The sequence below is a fragment of the Sardina pilchardus genome, chromosome 6 (assembly GCF_963854185.1).
Source record: "Sardina pilchardus chromosome 6, fSarPil1.1, whole genome shotgun sequence".
Classification (NCBI taxonomy): domain Eukaryota; kingdom Metazoa; phylum Chordata; class Actinopteri; order Clupeiformes; family Clupeidae; genus Sardina; species Sardina pilchardus.
Window position 1 is genome coordinate 7,487,793 of NC_084999.1, and position 22,500 is coordinate 7,510,292.

Sequence of the window (22,500 nt, forward strand, 5' to 3'; positions counted from 1 at the left end):
GTTAGCAGGGGAATGACCCTCTCCTTTTCATCACTATAGAATACCATATCCAGAAGATGGGCCAGCACCTAGCACACACCACACACACCACACACACCACACACACACCACACACACACCACACACCACCCACACACACACACACACACACACACACACACACACACACACACACACACACACACACACACACACACACACACACACACACACACACACACACACACACACACACACACACACACACACACACACACACACACACACACACACACACACAACTTAAGGCAAGAGCAGAAGCCAAAACAACTGTGGAATGGATAAAGATCCGACTCCATCTTGGGTCTCTCCAGTCCATTACTTTACTGAATTACACAAACACAAATTGGTGAGAAGACGCAGCAGGGAGTGTTTAAGTGAGCAGTGCACTATTGGTGGCGAGTGCTCAGATTGAGACATTGTGACAATGGACATTGTGTTCTGAGGGGTTTGTTTTACTACAAAACGCTATTAGTGAGTTAACGAGGTACGGTGTCTCATAAGCCAGGCTTTGCTATGATTTGCTATGGTATTTAACCTGGTTAGATCATTGGCACTTCAATTTCAGGAGAACCAATCTTACAGAGCACTAGAGTGGGAACGCGGGCATGTTCGGGACGATCACATGTACTGTTAGGTGCTGCGCAGTGCTGTGTTTTGGGCACGTTCAGGCGTGTTTACCTCAGCCAGCAGTGTGAGGGCGTGAACGCTGTACACAGATGGAGTGAAGCTGGAAGCCTCCATCACTGTGAGCATGAGATCTGCAAACACACACACACACACACACACACACACACACACACACACATATACACACAGACACACAGACACACAGACACACATACACACACACACACACACACACACAATTAGTGAGACAACACAGCATGCAGACATCACTGTGGCATATAAAGACATGTGAAATGTCTACACAAATGTCACACACATGCACAATAGCTACAGTAACATGCGCTATCAAAATGAAATTAGCCAACAAAGACAACGCACATCCCAATACCAGTGCACCCTAAAAATACACACACATCACACACAAAAAGCTCATCACACACAGGCGGGGGCAGAAACACACACACCTTCCACATCAGCCTCCAGGCTGGACCCGTCCACTACGATCTGAGGCGAGGGTTTGACCTCCAGGTTCCTCCGCAGCCAGGTGGTCTGCTCCAGGGACGAGCCGGCGATGGTTCCGATGGCCTCCACGATCTTATGGGTCACGTCCTGAACACCGCATCAGAGAGTGGTCAGTCTTTTACAAGCTATTCACACAAAGTATCATGTAGCATGCTAATGGAGTGTCATGATCACAAGCAAGGCATAACAACACATGTGATGCACATTACAAAACAACGAAGCTTCTGGCCTGGTTGCTTTGCCATTAAAATGCACTGGCCCACTCACCTGCAACTCCCTCTGGTCCTTCTTGCTCTCCAGGTTGGGATTCTTCAGGATGAACTCATTCAAGACCCTGCACACAACAATGCATCAGCTCATTACAACATACAGTATATACACATTAATGAGACATAGTATCAACCTATACATTATGCATCCATATTACACATCACTCATATTTCATCCATCAGCAGGGGTTTTAGCATCAAATAACACTATATCGGGTCATTCCACCTCAATTCAACAAATGCCTTCTGCTTGACCATCTCAGATTTCCTTCAAAATTTTACCACCTGAAGAGTAACCATTTAAACTGACTTAGCCAAAATATTAGATTGGTATACCTAATACATCCAGAGAAAAACATTTTTGAACATGGTACCCCCCTTCTGATTTTTGGCACATTGGCGCCCTCATCTACATCTGCAGCAACGTTCAGATGTCATTATCTCAAAAAGCGTTCAAACTAAAGACTTCAAATGTTCTGGGAATAATGATTGCTACCTATAGATTCCACATATTCATTCATAGGCTGTATGTATTGATACTGACTGTGTTTCAATCTTGTGAAATCAGAAGAAAAATGGCAGATTTTTTTTCAACCCCCACATTGGGTGCTCCATTACACAATTTGTAAACAAAATGTTTGACAAATGGTTATATCTCTCTACAGAAGTGTTTAAGCTGTCTTTGAAAAAGTAATTAAGAGGTGTCTATATTGCTTTTTTGTTAGAAGTATTGTAACACAAAACTGAAAAATAATCAATTTGGATGATATTGTATCTCCCCATTACAGAGGTATGACACGCTATACCAATGAATTGAACACATCTCCAGAAAGAGTATGGAATGGGCTTTCAGACTGTGAAATTTCAAGATGGTATTATGGCTGCAGTTATTAAAAAACATTTTTTTAAATATTGGTCTATTACAACAATTAGCGTTGCTTTTTTGTGCTATTATTTAATGATTTCATAATCCTTGTCTTATTCCTAAGTTATCAGATGTTTATGTCTCATACTGTTAAACATTTATATTTTCATTTACTTGCTGAGTGATGAACTAATAAAACATTTCCTGTATTTCCGAAATAAATTGCTGCTGTCACTATTTAATGCCACTAGATGTCACTGTTCATGGATATCAGCAATGTGTTGTTATAGTAGACCAATATTTCAAAAATAACATTTCAATAACCATAGCCATAATACCATCTTGAAATTTCACAGTCTGAAAGCCCATTCCATACTCTTTCTGGAGATGTGTTCAATTCATTGATATAGCTTGTCATACCTCTGTAATGGGGAGATACAATATTATCCAAATTGATTGTTTTTCAGTTTTGTGTTACAATACCTCCAACAAAAAAGCAATATAGACACCTCTTCATTACTTTTTCAAAGACAGCTTAAACACTTCTGTAGAGAGACATAACCATTTGCCAAACATTTTGTTTACAAATTGTGTAATGGGGCACCCAATGTGGGGGTGTGAAAGAAATCTGCCATTTTTCTTCTGATTTCACAAGATTGAAACACAGTCAGTGTCAACACATACGACTTGGGAATGAATATGTGGAATCTATAGGTAGCAATCATTATTCACAGAAAATTTGAAGTCTTTTAGCTTGAACACTTTTTGAGATAATGACATCTGAACTTTGCTGCAGATTTAGATGAGGGCGCCAATGTGCCAAAAATCAGAAGGGGGGTACCATGTTCAAAAATGTTTTTCTCTGGATGTATTAGGTATACCGATCTAATATTTTGGCTAAGTTAGTTTAAATGGTTACTCTTTAGATGGTAAAAGTTTGAAGCAAATCTGAGATGGTCAAGCAGAAATTTTCTCTAAAATCCGTTGAATTGAGGTGGAATGACCCTATCCACAACACTGGGCTCCCACACTAAAGCCCAATTCACACCAAAGATTCCTGACGCGACGAGACCGAGTTGCAGCAGTGTGAATTAGAAGTTGCACGTAGTTGCAAGCCGTCGCAGAGCATTCAACATGTTGAGTCGCAGTCGCAAGGTTTTAGAACGTCGCGGCTCGTCGGGAGTCTTTGGTCTGAATCCTACTTAAGTCAAATCTAATATTCCGTGACTTTCCCCTGATTTTCCATGACCAATGGGAACCCTGACAACATTAAACACCATGCCAGTGCATTCCAACTAGACATTATCACATCTATTCTTACACGGAAATGAGATTCTGCATGAGTGAAAGGGTGTACAGTGTTATATAACTATGTTATTATTTTCATCTTAATTTAGAATAAAGCTCAGTGAGAGTGAGAGGGAGACCGAGAGGGTGAGGGAGAGCGAGTGCGTTGAATGAGAGGGTGAGAGGGTTTGAGTGAGAGGGTGAATGGGTTTGAGATAGAGAGCAAGTATGAGACTGAGATTGAGAGTGAAGAGGGTTTGAGTGAGAGGGTTTGAGTGAGAGGGTGAGTGGGTGAGTGAGTTTGAGTGAGAGGGTGAGTGAGTTTGAGTGAGAGGGTGAGTGAGAGGGTGAATGGGTTTGAGATTGAGAGGGTGAGTGAGAGGGTGAGTGGGTGAGTGGGTTTGAGTGAGAGGGTGAGTGGGTTTGATTGAGAGGGTGAGTGAGAGGGTGAGTGAGAGGGTGAATGGGTTTGAGATTGAGAGGGTGAGTGAGAGGGTGAATGGGTTTGAGATTGAGAGGGTGAGTGGGGGAACTGACCCCAGGATGAGGAACTGTCCTGGAGCGGGGAGGCCGAGCTGCACCGAGTCCTTCAGCAGAGCCAGAAGAGACGGCCAGCTGTCCACCAGACTGGACACGGGGATTCTGCAGGACACACACACAGTGATGTCACAAACACAGTATAAACACACACACACAAACACACAAACACACCATGATGTCACAAGCACACACAGTATAAACACACACAGACACAAACACAGACACAGACACAGACACAGACACAGACACAGACACAGACACAGACCCAGACACAGACACAGACACAGACACAGACACACGTCATTATGGTGCAGGCAGAGACAAGATCTGCTTACCTCTGCACATAGGCGTAGAAGAACTGGAGCATACACACTTCGAGAGAGAGATGTTTCTGAGATGAGAGAAGAGGAGAGGAGCGTTGGGTCGATAAACAACAGTGACATCATGGCACAAATACATCAGCATTAGGCTGCACCATCAGTCCAAACTTAAGAAGGCTGAAGGCAGACAAGCATCAGGCCATTACGCAGCATTTGTTTAGAAGGAGCGAGTGGATAAAAAACACAAGCTTTGTTTGCTTCCAAACGTGTTGATTTTTCACCATGGCTACGCAGCAGACAGGTTAAGAAATGCATCCATTACCTTCACTTCAAAATGCCTGAGAACTTCAGTGCACATTTGTAACTGTTAAACTATTAAAAGGCTGAAAGAAAGTCTTTGTCTACGCTGAATGGGAGTCTGTCTGTGCCTGAAAAGCTCTGGAAAAACTCGACTTGTCCAAAGGCTACGACTTCCATCTCTCGCAGCGACACCTCATTAATTAGGCTGCACAGCTAATGTTGGAGATGGACAAAAGCCAAAGTCTCAAAATGTCCATTACACATAATTAATTACATAGATTAAGGCTCACACCATTGTATAAAACAAGGTCCTTGCCATTGAACAGGGACAGAACCATTTTTCCTTCCCATACAGAACCATCTGCATTCCATCTCATAAATCATAAAATCGTGGCAATGTTGGACATTTTGATTTAGTGATCTGGCAGGCACATCTATCCAAACCCACTTGGAAATTCAGCGAATAACATATAAACAAATAAACAAATGAGAGAAAAGCATAGTGAAAGTGAAAGTGTTTTTAGTTGACTGGCTCAGTATAAGTAGCCTGGTCCTACCATACCCTCGTACATTCATAATGTACAGAGTCTAGTCATTTTCCATTGCCAAGTGTGAATGCGGACACTATTGACAATTAGATCTGCCCAGAGCCACTCAGATCTAGATCAGATCATAACCAATTGCTAACGTTTGGTCGTGACGTGACATGCTCCAACTAGCGCACGACATCAACGTCATCCTTCTCAGCTACTCCCTCTGTTCGCTGATTGGATATGCACATTTTTGTCCGCAGATCCAGACTACGTAGTGAAGGGAAATGAGAACTGAGCGGAAGTACGTAGGAAGGCGGAGCCAGGCTACAGTATAAGCGCATCAAGACATAGAAAAGCAGAGCGTCGTCGTGTGAAGAGTGTTTAAGTTTGGAGTGCACCAGGAGGTGCAGTCGGCCGGGCCAGGCTACCTTCTCCTTGGCGATGGCGGGCGGCTGCTTGAGCACCTCCTTGACCGTCTGGATGACCGTCTCCGTTCGCATGGCGCTCACTGACCGCACCAGCTCCACCAGCAGCAGCTGCTCCTCACACGCCACGGGGATCACCTGAACACACACACACACACACACACACACACACAAAATAAGCAAATGCATTTAACAAATAAATTAAACACACATTCACACAAACATATGATTACAAATATACAGTTTCACACACACACACACACACACACACACACACACACACACACACACACACACACACACACACACACACACACACACACACACACACACACACACACACACACACACACACACACACACACACACACACACACACACAATCAAGACAAACATGTACAGTTACACACTCACATTTTCACAAATACTCTCACATACAGCTTATAGGCAAATGATTGTCACACTAAGTGTGGACACACAATGGACACTAAGTATAAAAACTGCTGTGCAATTAAAGCATTTGCCTGTAAACACTCTCTCTCTCTCACACACACACACACACACACACACACACACAACATCAGAGGCAACAGTTGTTGGAGGTGTACCTTGTTCCTGGCGGAGCTCTTGACCTGTTTCCTCTCGTTCCACACGTAGGCGATGGCAGCCATGAAGTGGGCCCCGTGGTTCATGGAGATGGGGCCCAGGAGCTCCAGGATCTGTTGCCGCAGGTTCTACCACCACACAGAAAGGGGGCGCCAGACGTCAAAACAAACAACAAACCAGCAAGGCACCAAACCTCAGGATGTACTGCATGTATGGGTGTGAGTGTAGTGTCTATGTGTGTGTATGTAGGTGAGAGAGTATGTGTGTGTGTGTGTATGTATGAGTGTTTAATAATAATACATAGATTTTATATAGCGTTTCTCTAGGTACCCAAAGACGCTTGAATGAGTACTGTAAGTGTGTGTATGTCTCAGTGTGTGTGTGTGTGTGTGTGTGTGTGTGTGTGTGTGTATGTGTATGTCTAAGTGTGGTGTGTGTGTGTGTGTGTGTGTGTGTGTGGGTGTATGTATGAGTGTATAAGTGTGTGCATGTCTCAGCGTGTGTGTGTGTGTGTGTGTGTGTGTGTACCTTGGTGGAGCCGAGGTTGATGTTGGAGCTGTAGCAGGCGGAGGCGGAGGCGGGCCGGTCGGAGCTGTCCACCAGGTAGAGCACGCTCCACAGCAGCGTCACCGACGACATGATGGTGTGCAGGATGGACAGGATGCCCGCGCGAGCCTCCGCCAGGTGCTTCTGGTTCACACTCACTTGGAGCTAGAGCGCACGCAATCGCGCAATCACACACACACACACACGCACACAGACACACACACACACACACACACACACACACACACACACACACACACACACACACACACACACACACACACACAGAGACACACACAGACACAATCACACACACACACACACACACACACACACACACACACACAAATAGACACACACACACACACACATACAGATAGACACACAAACAATCACACACACACACACACACACACAAACACACACAGATAGACATACACAGACACAATCACACACACACACACACACACACAAACATCAACAGATACAATCACACAAACCGACACACACAGACACACACACACACAAGAAGACAAGCAGGAAGTATTTAGCATTTAGACGACATTCAACTATACACAGCAGAAGGGCATGTCAGAGAGAGAGCCGAGCTTTTGATAAGAAATCTGTGTGCTACTGCACATCTACAATGACTGTAAGGGACACTGTAACACTGAGGTGATTTTTTAGTAGTTCTCTATCGCCCCCACCTGGTGATATTGAGATGCTGGGTCCAGCAGGCAGTAGTGGATGATGGCCGTCACTCCCTCCAGAACAGTAAGAATCAGGTCAGGGGGGATGCACGAAGCCATCCATTGGGGTCTGCATATGCACGTGCACACACACACACACACACACACACACACACAGCCAGCCATGAAAGGACACATACATAAATATGTGCACACATACACACACACCATACACACAGCCAACGTACAGTGTGTATTCAATCTCATCATTCCGCCCACACACATCCCAAATAAGCGTGCGTGCGCGCACACACACACACACGTCACACACACACACACACACACATACATCAACGACACATTTACAAGCACACATGCAGGCAGAGAGCTACATTAATGCTGCATGACAGCACCATACAGATATGCGTAATGTGTGCATTCATGCAAGTCTATTTTTGACCACAAATGTTCACAGAAGGTGGCTGCCGTTAAATCTGTGGTCTTAGAGTGCCATCTAGTGGCAATGTTTTATTGATGGACTTCCCTCATTAAACCATACACATCAACATATCAGACGTACAGTAACCAGTATGTTTTAGGCCAGAGCTACTCGTGCTGCAGCTACAGTATGTCTCCTTATGTATGTATTCCCTTTCATATGCTCTCCAAGTTGCTTTGGAAAAAAAAGCGTTGTCCAAACTCAGGACTCTTAATGCCCTGATGGACTAACGGAGATTGCGAGCCAGGGCTTCTCGTCCCACCTGACAGCACCTGACCTCCCAAATATAGATACTGTACACATCCAAAAATCATTCACCTTCCCAGAACAGTGGAAACTACTACAGCGAGAGGTTACAGTTGACTCCATATGTTTTTGGTAATGGGATCCACCAATATTGGGCTTATGTATGTAGTTGTGTGGTGTGTGGTGGAGATTTGGTTGCTGGAACCTGGTACCTGATGCAGCTGTGTAGCGTGTGGTGCAGGTTTGGCTGCTGGTACCTGGTGTCGGTGTCGGTGAGTAGTGTGTGGTGTAGGTTTAGGTTTGGCTGCTGGTCCCTGGTGTGTGTGTAGGTGTGTGGTGAGTGGTGTAGCTTTGGTTGCTGGTACTTAATACAGGTGTGTGGTGTGGTGTAGGTTTGGTTGCTGGCACCTGGTGTGTATGTGGTGTGTGTAGCGTGTGGTGTAGGGTTGTTGGTTGCTGGCACCTGGTGTGTATGTGGTGTGTGTGTAGCGTGTGGTGTAGGTTTCGGTCAGGCTGCTGGTACCTGGTGTCGGTGAGTCCGGTCTCGTAGCGGTACTGCTGGATGAGGTTGTCGAGGTTACGGCAGAGCTGCAGGGTGACGGAGGCCACGACGCGGCGCAGCACCTTGCCCATGTAGGGCAGCGTGGCGGTGATGAGGCCGATCCACTGCGGGTGCATCTTGCAGGCGTGGTTCTGGTGCAGCGCGCGGATGACCGCGCACAGGAACATGCCCTGCGCCGTGATGGGCTGCCCGTGCAGGTACTGCAGCGACGTGAAGGGCTGCTGCGGGCTCACGTGCTCCACCTGGTAGGCGTGAGTTGGCGGTTTTGTTTAAATTATGATAAGCAGTTGTATGCAGCACTGTAATGCCCAAGACCCAAGATTTCCCTTCTGGGACAATAAAGTTAATAGGCGCATTCGACTTCATGTAGCCGTCTTAAGATGACCGCAGACGAGACTATTTATGACTTTCTGATACGTCTTTCAAACCGGAATTGTACATACGTCATGTTTGAAAACGTATCAGAATGTCAGAAATAGTCTCGTCTCCCGTCGTCCTAAGACGGCTAGTCGGCTACATGAAGTCGACCGCGCCTATTCTTATCTTATCTTCTCTTATCTTACCTCGCCCCCGAGCAGCTCGAACGCGCCCCCGGCGCCCGAAACGCCACCTCCGCCGCTAGCACCCACGCCACCCACCACCCCTCCTCCTCCTCCTCCGCCGCCGCCGCCCGCCCCGGGCACGCCCACGCCCCCCACGCCTCCGTCGGCTCCGTCCTCGGAGGGCGTGAGCACGCGGTGCTCCAGCACCACCAGGCTCTGCAGGAGGCGCAGCAGCTGGGACTGGAGCGCGCTGCACCCGTCCAGCTGCTCCTCGGACAGGTTGATGACGCTGTCCTCCGACAGGCCCTCCTCCACCGCCGCCACGTTGGCACCGCCGCCGCAGCGCTGCTCGTGCCACTTCTGGGCGCTGAAGATGGACGAGAGGAGGCAGTGCAGCACCACCTGAGAGAGGCACACACACACACACAACAACATTTACTATTATTTACATATCTACCTTCATCATATACAGTATATCATATATGTCAGTTTTTAATTCATTTTAATTTAATTCAATTTCATTTTTTATTTATTTATTTATTTTTTTTATTCTCACTGGTTTCATCGTCTATTACATGGAGGATATAACCATCTTTAGCATATGCTTCAATACATTTATGCATCCCATGGACCTGACAGTCTAGACACATCGGTCACCAGGACAAACATAAGTTGGAGTTTATTTAATCACATCGGATAGATGATAAATGCTGACAAAAACACAATTCATGTAGCTCAATTTTAACACAATAATAGGACTACGGTACTCATTAACATAATTGGAGCAGCATGAGGTACAAGAAGAGTGCTATTGCAAGATGCCTCTGTGGAGTGCTGTGACTTTGAAGAGAAAGTGTACAAGGACTTCAGAATCCCATTAATATACAGACGCTGCTTTCACCCTCTGGACTTGGCCAGCGACTGAGAGGCGTACCTCTAAAGAGACACCGCAGAGTGGTTTAGGCCTGATTGATACTCAGTGTACCCCAACACACAAACACACACACACAAACACACTCTCACACACACACACACACGAGTGTTCAAGGCCCTGATTGATACTCAGTGTACCCCTCTCTGTACCCCTCAAACCAAACACACACACTCACTCACACACAGCCCCCGCCCCCCCACCCACTCACTCACACACACACACGCATTTTTAAGGCCCTTGATTGCTACTCCGCACCAACTCCTCACCTTCTGCACTTTGCACTTGGACAGCACGTCGCTGATGAAGCTGGCGAAGCCCTTGGCGGAGCCGCCGATGACCTTGGCCAGCTCGCCGAACAGCAGCGTCAGCACCTCCACGCTGGTCAGCTGCATGGCGCGGTTGCCCGCCAGGTCCTGGGCGGCCGCCGCCACGTGCGCCGCGTAGTAGCTCCGCAGGAAGTACAGGCACAGCGACAGCACCACCTGTAACAAACACACACTCGCTCAGATTCACAATACTGCCACCAAAATAATCATTTACAAGAACTAAACAACAAGGTCACTGCATGTGTCGTTCATGTAATAAGATCAAAAAACAACAGAATGCGCTCCCAAGCGTTTATTTAGCACGTGCTAACTATCTAGCCAACTAACTAACTATCTAACTATCTAACTATCTAACTATCTAACTAAGTAACTAACTAACTAACTAACTAACTAACTAACTAACTAACTATCTAACTATCTAACTAACTAACTAACTAACTAACTAACTATCTAACTAACTAACTAACTAACTAACTAACTAACTAACTATCTAACTATCTAACTAAGTAACTAACTAACTAACTATCTAACTATCTAACTAACTAACTAACTATCTAACTATCTAACTAACTAACTATCTAACTATGTAACTATCTAACTAACTAACTAACTATCTAACTATCTATCTAACTATCTAACTAACTAACTATCTAACTATCTAACTAACTAACTAACTATCTAACTATCTAACTAACTATCTAACTAACTAACTAACTAACTATCTAACTATCTAACTAACTATCTAACTATCTAACTATCTAACTATCTAACTAACTAACTAACTAACTATCTAACTATCTAACTAACTATCTAACTATCTAACTATCTAACTAACTAACTATCTAACTATCTAACTATCTAACTAACTAACTAACTATCTAACTAACCTCCAGGAACATGGCGCCGCGGAAGGGGTGGGCGGCGTGGGCGTCCTGCTGGGGGATGGGGCAGTAGAAGTCCTTGCCCATGACGGAGACGCGGTGGCGGGCGAGCAGGTTCTGAAGCAGCGAGAGCTGCGGCGTGTGTGTGTGCGTGACGCCGGTGGTGGCGATGGCCTGGACGAAGGCGGCCGGCGAGGCCCGCAGCATGGCCGCCACGGCCGAGAGCGCGTGGAGCGTGCGCGACGAGTCGTACAGCTGCAGGTACAGCAGCACGTGCTGGTACAGCGGGTGGATGTTGAAGCGCGGCGGCGCCGGGGAGGTGGAGGAGGAGGACAGGCGCTGCTTCGACCCTGCACCTCCTCCTGAGTCTGCGCCTCCTCCTCCTCCGCTGGGGGAGCCCGCGTCGCTCTCGATCTCGGACACCTCGCCCTCGCCGCAGCTGTACCAGTTCTCCAGGTCCAGGCTGTCTCCGAAGAAGATGCTAGGCGGCCGGCTGCGTCCACTCTGGAGAAGCTGCTGTTGTTGTTGTTGTTGTTGTTGTCGGCGGCGCTCCTCCTCCTTGCGCTTGGCCTTCTTGACCTTTGTTGGTAAAAAAAAAAACAAACACGAGATCCAGTCACGAAGAAGTACAAATCAAGATACAGGGTTTAATACAGCTGTATATACAGGAGAGAGGCACACACGAAGCACAGTATACTCCAGAATATGAGTCTGATTTGATACAAAATGATCCAGGGTCCCAACAGCAAAGGAGAGATAATCATACTGTACAATAATAGTGGCAAAGTCAGGAGACATCCAGTCCACCCTAATCAATGGCTGTTGACTCAAACAGCCACAATTACTCTGCCACTGCCTATTTACAGTAATTTCCTGTATATAAGCCACATTGTGTACAGTATAAGCCGCAGAGCAGTGTTTTATGCAACTATAAAAGAAACAAAACCATATTAATAGCATAACAACTGTCCCCGTGTATAAACCTCATAATTTAAGAAATCTTGCAAAATCAATGTATAAGCAGCGGCTAATAGTCGGGAAATTATGTTAACTTTCGTACCACGCATTGGAATATTGGGCCTAAAGCAGAACATTAAACCTCATATTAGAATATTGGACACAATGATCAATTCCACTTCCTCTCACCTTGGGCTTGGCGCCGGGCGACTTGTCGTTGGCGGCCAGCCGCTCCATGATCTTGCCCTTGAGGCTGAGCTGCGTGCTGCTGTGGCTGCGCTTGCGCGCCTGCGGGTCGTCGGCGTGGAGCAGGACGCTGAGGTCGGTGGACGAGCCCCCGACGCTGCTGCCCGCCACGCTGACCGTGGTGGTGCTGCCGCCGCCCACGCCCACGCCCACGCCGCTGCTGCTGCAGCTGCTGTCGGGCAGCGTGACGATGGAGGGCGACGAGCTGTGGCGCGTGATGCCCTCGCGGTGCTCCTCCGCCCTGGGCCGGGCCACGGAGGCGGGGAGGAGGGGGGTGACGGAGGCGACGGAGGCGACGGAGGAGGTCGTGGGGGTGGGGGCGTCGGAGATGGAGCTGGTGTTGGTGGCGGCCATGGAGAAGAACCCCAGGGTGCCCCCGGCCACCAGCTCCGGCAGCGTCCTGTGCTGAGCGGACCCGGCGGGGAAGGGACCCAGGGCCGGCCGCTGGCCTGCACCGGCGGGGGTGTCCATGACGGAGGCGGACGAGGAGGACGAGGAGTGGACGCTGTCCGTGTCCGTCTGCGGCCAGGCCTCGGGGGGGGACGGGGTGTCCAACGCTCCGCTCTCCTCCACCGCCGCCTGCACCACCCTGTCCAGGAGCTCCGCCATCACCGTGGATACGACCTCCTCTTCCTCCTCCTCCATCACCACCACCTCCGCCTCAGCCTCGGCCTCCTCATCCTCCCCTGCGCCCTCCGCTGGCTCTCCTCTAGAGTCGCACCCGTTCTCCGTAATGCCACCTTCTCCACCTTCTCCTTCCGCCTCGGGCTCCTCGAAGCTGCCGTTGTCGACAGTGGAGTTGTTGGAGCCGCACGAGTCGGAGCTGGCCGGCTCCCCCTGCTGGTCTGGAGGCGCGTAGTCGCCACACAGCTGCAAGTTCTCACTGCTCAGGCTGAGCAGGGACAGGCTGTCGCTCAGGGGATTGACCGTCAGGCTGAAGGGCTCCATGTCGTCCAGTGGGAGGAGATGGACACGGCCCTGCCCACCGTCGCCATGGCTGAAGTCTGGGAGTGTGACAGGAAAGGAATGAACAATATAAGAAACTGTGGAGTCAATGTCAACAATGTCAAGTCACTTTCTATACAGTTACATTTTTGAAAATCTAGCCATGCTGCCTCCCTCAAACCTTCTCTGGATCTTATCAGGGAAAACAACTGAAAATCAGAATTTGATTTCAAAGATAGAATCAAGTACTGTGTGAAGTCCAGCTTTTCAGACCAAATATTCCCACAAAATCAGGCAGGTAATTTGTTCAGTCTCAAATTTATTTTATTTTTAAAAACATTTAATTAATGCATTTCATTACTAGCATGATTTCGTGTGAATACAAATTCAGACTTGGTGTGAGAGGACCTTTGTGAATACACTGACACACACACACATGCACAACCTCTCCTTGGAGCTCAGTGAAAACAGTGAAAACCAGCCGCCTTACTATCAGAGAAGCCAGAGTCCCTCATGTAGATGGGTTCGGACGGGTCTCGCTCTGGGTCGGGCGGCTCGGCGGGGCCGTGCTGGGGGAAGTTCTGTGCCCAGTGGCGCTGGGCCTGGACGCGCTGGATGGACACGCGGTGCGTCTTGGGGTGCAGCAGCAGCAGCAGCAGGGGCTCCAGCACGCGGGCGATGTCGTGACGCTGCAGCACCTGGTCCAGCCACGCCCGGCCCACCGCGCTCGCCGAGCCGTCCCAGAACGTCAGGCTGTCCAGCATGATGAACAGAGAGCTGCGCAGGGGCGGAGGAGAGGAGAGATAGAGAGAGAGGGAGAGAGAGGGAGAGGGAGAGGGAGAGAGATTTAACCCTGTTTTATCAAACACATTGACATACACGATGCATGACAAAAGTGCAAACATCCTATTAGATCCCAATCTAGAGACAGTGATGAAAAGGAACAAAACACACTTTCTATTTCATATATCTGCCCACCCTCCCCACCAAGTGCCAGAAGACAAAGGCAAGGGGATCAGGAAATAGATATGATGGATGAGAGAGAGTGAGAGAATCAAGAGCAGTAGATCCTCCTACAAGGCTTACTTACTTAAAGGCTTACTTACAAAAAATAATGCCTTCAAAATACTGCGCTGCTTTTTAAACAGAGTTTTTAAACAGGGGAGCCTGTAGTGGAGAGTGTAGCGGAGACCTACCGGTCAAAAGTGCGGTTGAAAGGGGAAGACTTGGTGATGTTCAGGTCCCTGGTCAGGTGCCACAGCACGGAGAACTTGACATGGGCCTCCAGACGCACCCTCTGACACAACACAAAACACAGATGGGAACGGATCACAATGTGTGTGTGTGTGTTTATCCTGTTCCTTCATGAGAGTGCGAGTACATCTGTGAGTCTATATGTGTGTGTATATATACGCTGAGCTGGACAACAATGGTTATTGTTTTGGTAGAAATACTACAAATGTATACATATAGTCTGGAAGTGTTAGTTGTGCCAGCGTCTGCAGTGTGAGTGTGTTAGTTGTGTGTGTGTGTGTGTGTGTGTGTGTGTGTGTGTGTGTGTGTGTGTGTGTGTGTGTGTGCTACCTTGTCTCTGTGCATGAGCTGCTGGCTGATGACGTCCTCACAGATGCTGGAGGAGGGCACCAGGTTGTGCAGCTGGTAGAAGAGCTCCACGCTGCGCTGGTGATGCTGAGGGGTACCCTCACCCAACTGCTCCCACAGGATCAGAGCTACAGTCTACAGGAGGGGGGGGGGGGGGGGAGAGAGAGAGAGAGAGAGAGAGAGAGAGAGAGAGAGAGAGAGAGAGAGAGAGGTAGAGAGAAAAAGACAAAAAGGGAGAGAGAGAGAGAAAGACAGAGAGAGAGAAAGATAGAGGGAGAGAAAGAGAGAGGTAGAGGGAAATAAGGAAGGAAGTAGATAGTTGAGGAGAGAGGCAGTAGGAATTATTCAAGATGTTAAAAGATTAGGAATTGACAGAGCAATGATAAAAACAGCACAGGACATGAAAGGAAGAAACACACACACACACACACACACACACACACACACACACACACCTTAAAAAAGTTGGTCTTGTCAGCAATGTACTTGAGGATGCCCTGCGTGAGGGGCGGCCTTATCACCACGGCGACGCGGCCCTGGCTGGGGCTCATGGGCGGGGCCGGTTCGGCGCTGCCCACCCGCTCGGCCGTCACCATGGCGACGGACTGGGTGAGCCCCACCAGGTCCATGAGGAGGGAGATGGCCACACCCTGGACGCTGAAGTCCACCGGAGCGCAGCACGCGTCCATCAGACACTGCAGCCAGCCCGCCGGGCGCTCGCCATCTGCTGGCCAACAAGCGCATTACACCACAACACATCACATCACATCACATCAGAAAGAAGGGCTGTGGGAAGTGCCTATTTCAGCCTTGAACAAAACCGTTCAATTATTACGGCACAAGTGGGACGTTTAATTGGTGGAAACACTTAAGGGGACTAATAAAGCATATAGCAAGAACAGTAAGTTTTCCCATTCATATCATGTTTCTATTGTGGAAAATATCGTTTCACTAGGTTTTTACGTGGGTTAGGCCACTGCACAAGCCGGTCAGTCTCCATAGGATAACATGGGAAAACTCGACCCGCGGCGTCGGGCCGCGGGCCGGGTTCGGGTAGATAATTCATATTGACGTGTCGGGTTACATCGGGCTCGGGCTTTGAAAGCCACGGGCCGGGCCGGGTCGGGTTGTAATTTTTAGGCCCGTTCAGAACTTTAGTGTGTGTGTGTGTGTGTTTGTGTGTGTGTGTGTGTGTGTGCGTGGCGTCTCCTCACCTGCCAGGTCCTCCCTGCTGGGCGTGGCCTTGAGGTTGCCCTCGGCGATGTAGACGGGGAAGCTGGAGCACTCCAGGAAGAGCTGACAGGCCGCCGTGAAGGCCGCCAGACACTCTGTCCGCTCCCTCTCGCCCGCCTCCTCTCCCTCCTCCCCCTCCACCCCCCCCTGCCTGGACGGCACCCCGACCTTCAGCGTGTCCATTTTGGGGGGTCGGGGGGGCAACGGACGCTCGAGCTCTGCGACCCCTGTGGCGACGGCGGCAGCACCGTTGCCGTTGGCAGCGGAGGGGGAAGTGATGTAGAGGGTGATGAGGCGGGACAGGAAGTGCTGGAACTGCTCCAGACAGCACTGCATGACAGGCTTGCTGTCCTGAGGCTTGCTGAGGGCCGCCCCAGACCTGGGAGGGGGCCGCGGAGTGGTCGGAGTGGTGGTGGTGGTGGTGGTGGAGGAGGCGGAGGTGGAGGTGGAGGGGTCCTCGGGGGAGTGGGCGGTGTCGTGCTGCGGCCGCTCGCCGTCCTCCTGGTACTGGACGAATTCGGTGAAGCTGTTCTCGGAGGAACGGCCGCCGGCAGCATGACCGTTGCTGTCCTCAAACACCTCACCAGGCACGGCGGGAAGCTCCAGAGACGACGGCAAAGACTGGAGAGAGAGAGAGAGAGAGAGAGAGAGAGAGAGAGAGAGAGAGAGAGAGAGAAAGGAAGAGAGAGACAGACAGAGAGAGAGAGAGATAGAGATTTACAGTGAGAGAGAGAAAGGGAGAGAGAGAAAGAGACAGAGAGAGAGATAGAGAGATTTACAGTGAGAAACAACAGACACAGGGTCTTAGATGCTGGCAGGGAACATTTCTGAGCCTGAAGTTAGACATTTCCAAAGCAATTTTCTATTATCTAATATCTCTGTTCATATCGGCTTGGCCAACACGTGAATTCCAGCCACGTTCCTGAGAATTCCGGCTGTGTCCCTGAGAATTCCAACCGCATCTCTGAGAACTTCAAGCCCCGAGGATGATCAGAATGTCGACTATACAAACATAAATCATGTGGTTATTAAATGTGTTTTCAATATGGACTACTGCCTCAGTTAACGGACATAGACGCAGACAAATGTACAGAACACAGGTTAATACATTAACGTGTGTGTGTGTGTGTGTCTGTGAGTGTGTGTGTGTGTGTGTGTGTGTGTGTGTGTGTGTGTGTGTCAGCACCATCGGTCACTTGGTGAGGCCTTGTCTTGTCAGTGGCCATTTTTCTCCAGGTCAGATGCAATGGGGTGAGTGACAGCTGTCACCTTGGCCTCAAACGACATGCTTTTAAATCAGACACGAGGCAGCACACAAACAACGATCTGGAGCGCTCGACAAGCACCCACAGAGGACTGCGCTTTCAAAACCTCCGCCACATGCTCTCGCTGCGCTAGTCTCTGCTGGGCCCACTACACACACCTCTCAGCCCCAGACACTGTGGGGACCCAGGGGAGGTCAGTGCACAGTGACCCCCCCCCCCCCCCCCCCCCACACACACACACCACAGAACACACACACACACACAGATACAGAGAGAAGCAGCACGGAGCAACACAGCTGTTGGGAGCCTGGGCCTCCCAGCATGCATTGCTGCACATGAGCCCAGAACTGAGCCTGTCCTCATTGGGGGAGTGTGGGTGGGAGAGTACACAAAAACGCCTCGCAGCATCTCCAATACACACACACACACACAAACATAAACACGCCTTGGGGACATCCCAGCATGCACTTCTGCTGCAGGGGGTTGTCTTTTTTTTTGGGGGGGGGGGGGCAAGTAGATGGCTCAGATGGCAGGCTGCCTGAGCAAAGCCCAGAGGACAGACAGAATGTGGGGGTGTAGCCAGAGGGGTGTGTGGGGGTGAGCAGGAGTGTGTGTGAGGAGGAGGAGGAGACGGGGCAAACTTCCGCTTGGATGAAGAGGACAGACCCGCGAGGCCCCGCGGGCTCCTCCAGAGAGAGAGAGGGGCGCAGCTGCGAGATGAGCCCGATCTCCGAGCCCCTCGGCCCCCTGCAGCACCGCGCTCCGCTCCCCTCCGGCTCTCTGGTGTCCCGGCGCCCACCCTGGGACAGAGGGCCAGGTCCACGTCCCTGCTCCCGTACGCCTCACCGCGTCTACACACACACACACACACACACACACACACACACACACACACACACACACACACACACACACACACACACACACACACACACACACACACACACACACACACACACACACACACACACACACACACACACACACACACACACACACACACACACACACACACACACAGGCAGCCAGGTAGCCGACCGAGAGAATGAGGGAGACACATGCACATACCTTCATGTGCTCCTCACACATAAGGACTCACTCATACACACTGACACACACTGACACACACTGACACACACTGACACACACTGACACACACTCACACACACTCACACACACTCACACACAGAGCAGGCCTGTCCAGTTGGAGCTACAACTGCTTAAGCGCACACACACACAGGCACACACACACACACACACACACACCCACATACATACGGCCATGGTGCCTGACCCTGGACCATCCTGCCCACTGTGTCCGAGGCAGGGCTCCAGGAGGTGGGGGGCAGGCGCAGGGGTAGTGGGGGACCACCAGGGAGCAGCGTGCCCGTTTCTGGGCCACCGCCCGCGGGGAGGGACGGAGGGAGGGAGGACACAGGCCAGATCTGGCCATTCCCTGCAGGGCCCCGAGTCCCCACCAAAGCCTCGGCTCCCGGTCTCACTCTGTCCCCACACACACACACGCACACACACGCGCACACACACACACACACACACACACACACACACACACACACACACACACACACACACACACACACACACACACACACACACACACACACACACACACACACACACACACACACACACACACACACACACACACACACACACACACACACACACACACACACACACACACACACACACACACACACACACACACACACACACACACACACACACAGGCAACAAGGCCTGTGCCTGTCAAGTTGGAGCAAGGGACCATAAAGAGGACACTAAGCAGGGCTGTTTTGGTATGGGGGGGTGAGGAGGTGGGGGGCATGGATCATGGGGCTGGCACGACATGTGTTCACAACAGCATGGCATTCCAGCACATCACTCCCTGGTGACTAAAATGGGCAGAAAAGAGAAAAAAAGAAAGGACAAACAGCACATTCACTGTGCTTAGATGTTGCTTTAGATGGTTCTTTTTTTCATTCCACATAAAGAGACTGTCGTCTGTCGTTTCAAGTTGAGCCATGCCATTTCATGGTGAAATAAAGAAGAAAGTTCTTCCAATGTATATGAGAATACACAAACCACCTCCAAAGAGGTGTGTGTGTGTGTATGTGTGTGGCACACGTATGCAGCCTATACACTGGTGCCAACTGCATCAGAGAGAGCCCTTGGCCTCAGTGAGATGAAAAGAACAGGGAACTGGGAAATTTAAGCAACTGATTCTACTATGGACACGCTCCATCCCTGTCCTCAGGGGCTTGATTGGTTGTTTGTAGTTACAACAAGAGAAGCCCGTCTCTTGATCAAGGGAAAGTATCGCACTGTGAAAAATGACTTACGAGAACAATAGCACACTGGGGTGGATGTACATTCCAACCTAGTTCTCTTGAAACCACATCCCTCTATAAAACATAAACTACGCTTCCATAAACTATGCTTCTATGTTCATACAGTATGTAGATAAAGTATTATGTGATTTTTGTCCACGGCCTGTCTCCTTCCTAATAGGATGACAGGTATGACAATCGCATCTTCAATAAAACAATTAGTGATCTTTTACTGACTTCTACTGGGAAGAATTGCACAAAAATGGTTTGACTTTTGTGATGAACAAGGTAATCTCCAGTTGAGAGTCATAAGTTCTGTCTTTGTATATGGTAGGACTTAAGTCAGGATGTCCACCTTTACCAGAGGGTCATTGTCTGTCATGAACTAGGGCACAATGACTACAATCAGCTCATCGTTATTGTTTACTGTTCAGTATTGTGACCCATCCTTTCTTTTTATCTATTCAGAGCAACATACACATGTTAATGAATTAACTCGGGCTCAAGGGCACAACGCCGGCAGCTGGAACTCGAACTCACAGCTTTTCAGTCTAATGCAAACCCGGCTCCTTCTCCACTACAGACCAGACTAATGCAAACCCGGATCCTTCTCCACTACAGACCAGACTAATGCAAACCCAGCTCCTTCTCCACTACAGACCAGTCTAATGCAAACCCGGCTCCTTCTCCACTACAGACCAGACTAATGCAAACCCGGCTCCTTCTCCACTACAGACCAGTCTAATGCAAACCCGGCTCCTTCCCCACTACAGACCAGTCTAATGCGGCTCCTTCCCCACTACAGACCAGTCTAATGCGGCTCCTTCTCCACTACAGACCAGTCTAATGCAAACCCAGCTCCTTCTCCACTACAGACCAGTCTAATGCAAACCCGGCTCCTTCTCCACTACAGACCAGTCTAATGCAAACCCGGCTCCTTCTCCACTACAGACCAGACTTCCCAGGGATCTTCAGCAAGCTCTGCTGCCTAGCATGGGTCTTGGAAACCAGTAGCTGTTGCCAAACCTGTGCAAGAACGCTACCAGCCAGTCTTCCCAGGACACTTCAGCTCTGCTGCTGCCAGACCTGCTCAAGAAAGCTACCCCCCCCCCCCCTCCCAATCACTGGAGGTCCCCCCAGAGAGATGCCTTACCCGCCGGTCCTCCCTGTCCAGGGCTGGTGGTGCGGAGCTGGACGTGGGCGTGGGGGTGGTGGGGGTGGCGGCGGCGGCGGAGCCCTGGGGCAGGCTGAGGGGGGAGACGAGCGGCGGCTGCACCTTGCTCAGGATCTTGGAGCAGAGGCGCAGGCAGTGCGTGAGCTCCCCCAGGCCCAGGCACTGCAGGTGGGCCGTCAGCGCGCACACCATCCGCAGCAGCAGCTGGGGCAGGTGCTCCGTCTGGATCTCGATGTACGTCTCCTGTAGCGGGGGGTCAAAGAGGAAAAGGTCAGGGGGCGCAGAGCGTGAGGTCACACAGCTAGGACGCTCGGCGACCTGTCGGACATGAAGGCTTTCATGTCGGATGATGAATAAATTAAATCTGCATCTAGCTCTGTGTGCCTCACGGAGGGAAAACAGACTTTACACATACTTACATATACATGTATTACACATACTTACATATACATTTATTACACATACTTACGTATACATTTGAGAGATTAAATGTATCTTCTTTGAAATTGAGAATCCAATTGAACACAACAAATATGCTGACTACGGTACAAACCCAGCCACCTACAGTAGCTACACAGTCTCCACATCACAGATGAACATAAGAGAATGAAGTAAAAAATAAAAAATAAAAATAAATAATACAATGGAAGTGTTTTTCACAAATGCTCGGAGTTTGAGGAAAAAGTCAAGCACATGCAAGACAGACGGACAGACAGACTTAATAACACAAATGGCTTAAGGGTTCCCTTTCCTGCACCATCCAAACAATACACACACACACGCACACGCACACACACGCGTCATTTGTATGACTCACCTCTGCGCACCTACGCAATATCACTAGTGAAACGAAATTTGTCCTATGACTCACTATAAGTGCTCACTTATTTCTTTTGTCCAGAAACACACCCATTGGCAACCTAAGCCCTTAGGGCTATGCAAGCTGCTGCCGGTCGCGTGGTGTGTGTTGTGGTGTGCACGGAAGTCTGGTGACATGACTGACGTCCTGCTTCATCAATTACAGTACTTCATTAATAGCCGTCGTCAGATATTCCTGTCTGTGAAGTGTGCACAGTTGCCTGGTGACCGACTAATGATGGTAATTAATTGATTGGTGGTTCGGTAATTTCTGCTGACTGTGACCAGTGCATTGTTGCCTGGAGACC

General features: G+C 49.5%; 1 protein-coding gene across 2 annotated transcripts in view; it reads right to left on the reverse strand.

Moving 5' to 3' along the window:
- The window catches only part of dop1a (DOP1 leucine zipper like protein A), a 40,658-nt gene that overhangs the window by 6,505 nt on the left and 11,653 nt on the right, over nucleotides 1-22,500 (reverse strand). For both annotated transcript variants that reach the window (XM_062538254.1, XM_062538253.1), the window contains exons 13-33: nucleotides 21,314-21,577; nucleotides 16,526-17,165; nucleotides 15,767-16,035; nucleotides 15,294-15,446; nucleotides 14,906-15,006; nucleotides 14,200-14,486; nucleotides 12,708-13,768; nucleotides 11,568-12,140; nucleotides 10,621-10,836; nucleotides 9,442-9,822; nucleotides 8,840-9,120; nucleotides 7,590-7,701; nucleotides 6,865-7,047; nucleotides 6,339-6,464; nucleotides 5,734-5,868; nucleotides 4,488-4,543; nucleotides 4,150-4,254; nucleotides 1,459-1,525; nucleotides 1,134-1,278; nucleotides 721-800; nucleotides 1-68 (exon numbers count right to left, since the gene is read on the reverse strand). The exon at nucleotides 1-68 is cut by the window's left edge and continues 42 nt beyond it. In XM_062538254.1, coding sequence (XP_062394238.1) covers nucleotides 1-68; nucleotides 721-800; nucleotides 1,134-1,278; nucleotides 1,459-1,525; nucleotides 4,150-4,254; nucleotides 4,488-4,543; nucleotides 5,734-5,868; nucleotides 6,339-6,464; nucleotides 6,865-7,047; nucleotides 7,590-7,701; nucleotides 8,840-9,120; nucleotides 9,442-9,822; nucleotides 10,621-10,836; nucleotides 11,568-12,140; nucleotides 12,708-13,768; nucleotides 14,200-14,486; nucleotides 14,906-15,006; nucleotides 15,294-15,446; nucleotides 15,767-16,035; nucleotides 16,526-17,165; nucleotides 21,314-21,577 — 5,303 coding nt within the window. The remainder of the gene's footprint in view (nucleotides 69-720; nucleotides 801-1,133; nucleotides 1,279-1,458; nucleotides 1,526-4,149; nucleotides 4,255-4,487; nucleotides 4,544-5,733; nucleotides 5,869-6,338; nucleotides 6,465-6,864; nucleotides 7,048-7,589; nucleotides 7,702-8,839; nucleotides 9,121-9,441; nucleotides 9,823-10,620; nucleotides 10,837-11,567; nucleotides 12,141-12,707; nucleotides 13,769-14,199; nucleotides 14,487-14,905; nucleotides 15,007-15,293; nucleotides 15,447-15,766; nucleotides 16,036-16,525; nucleotides 17,166-21,313; nucleotides 21,578-22,500) is intronic.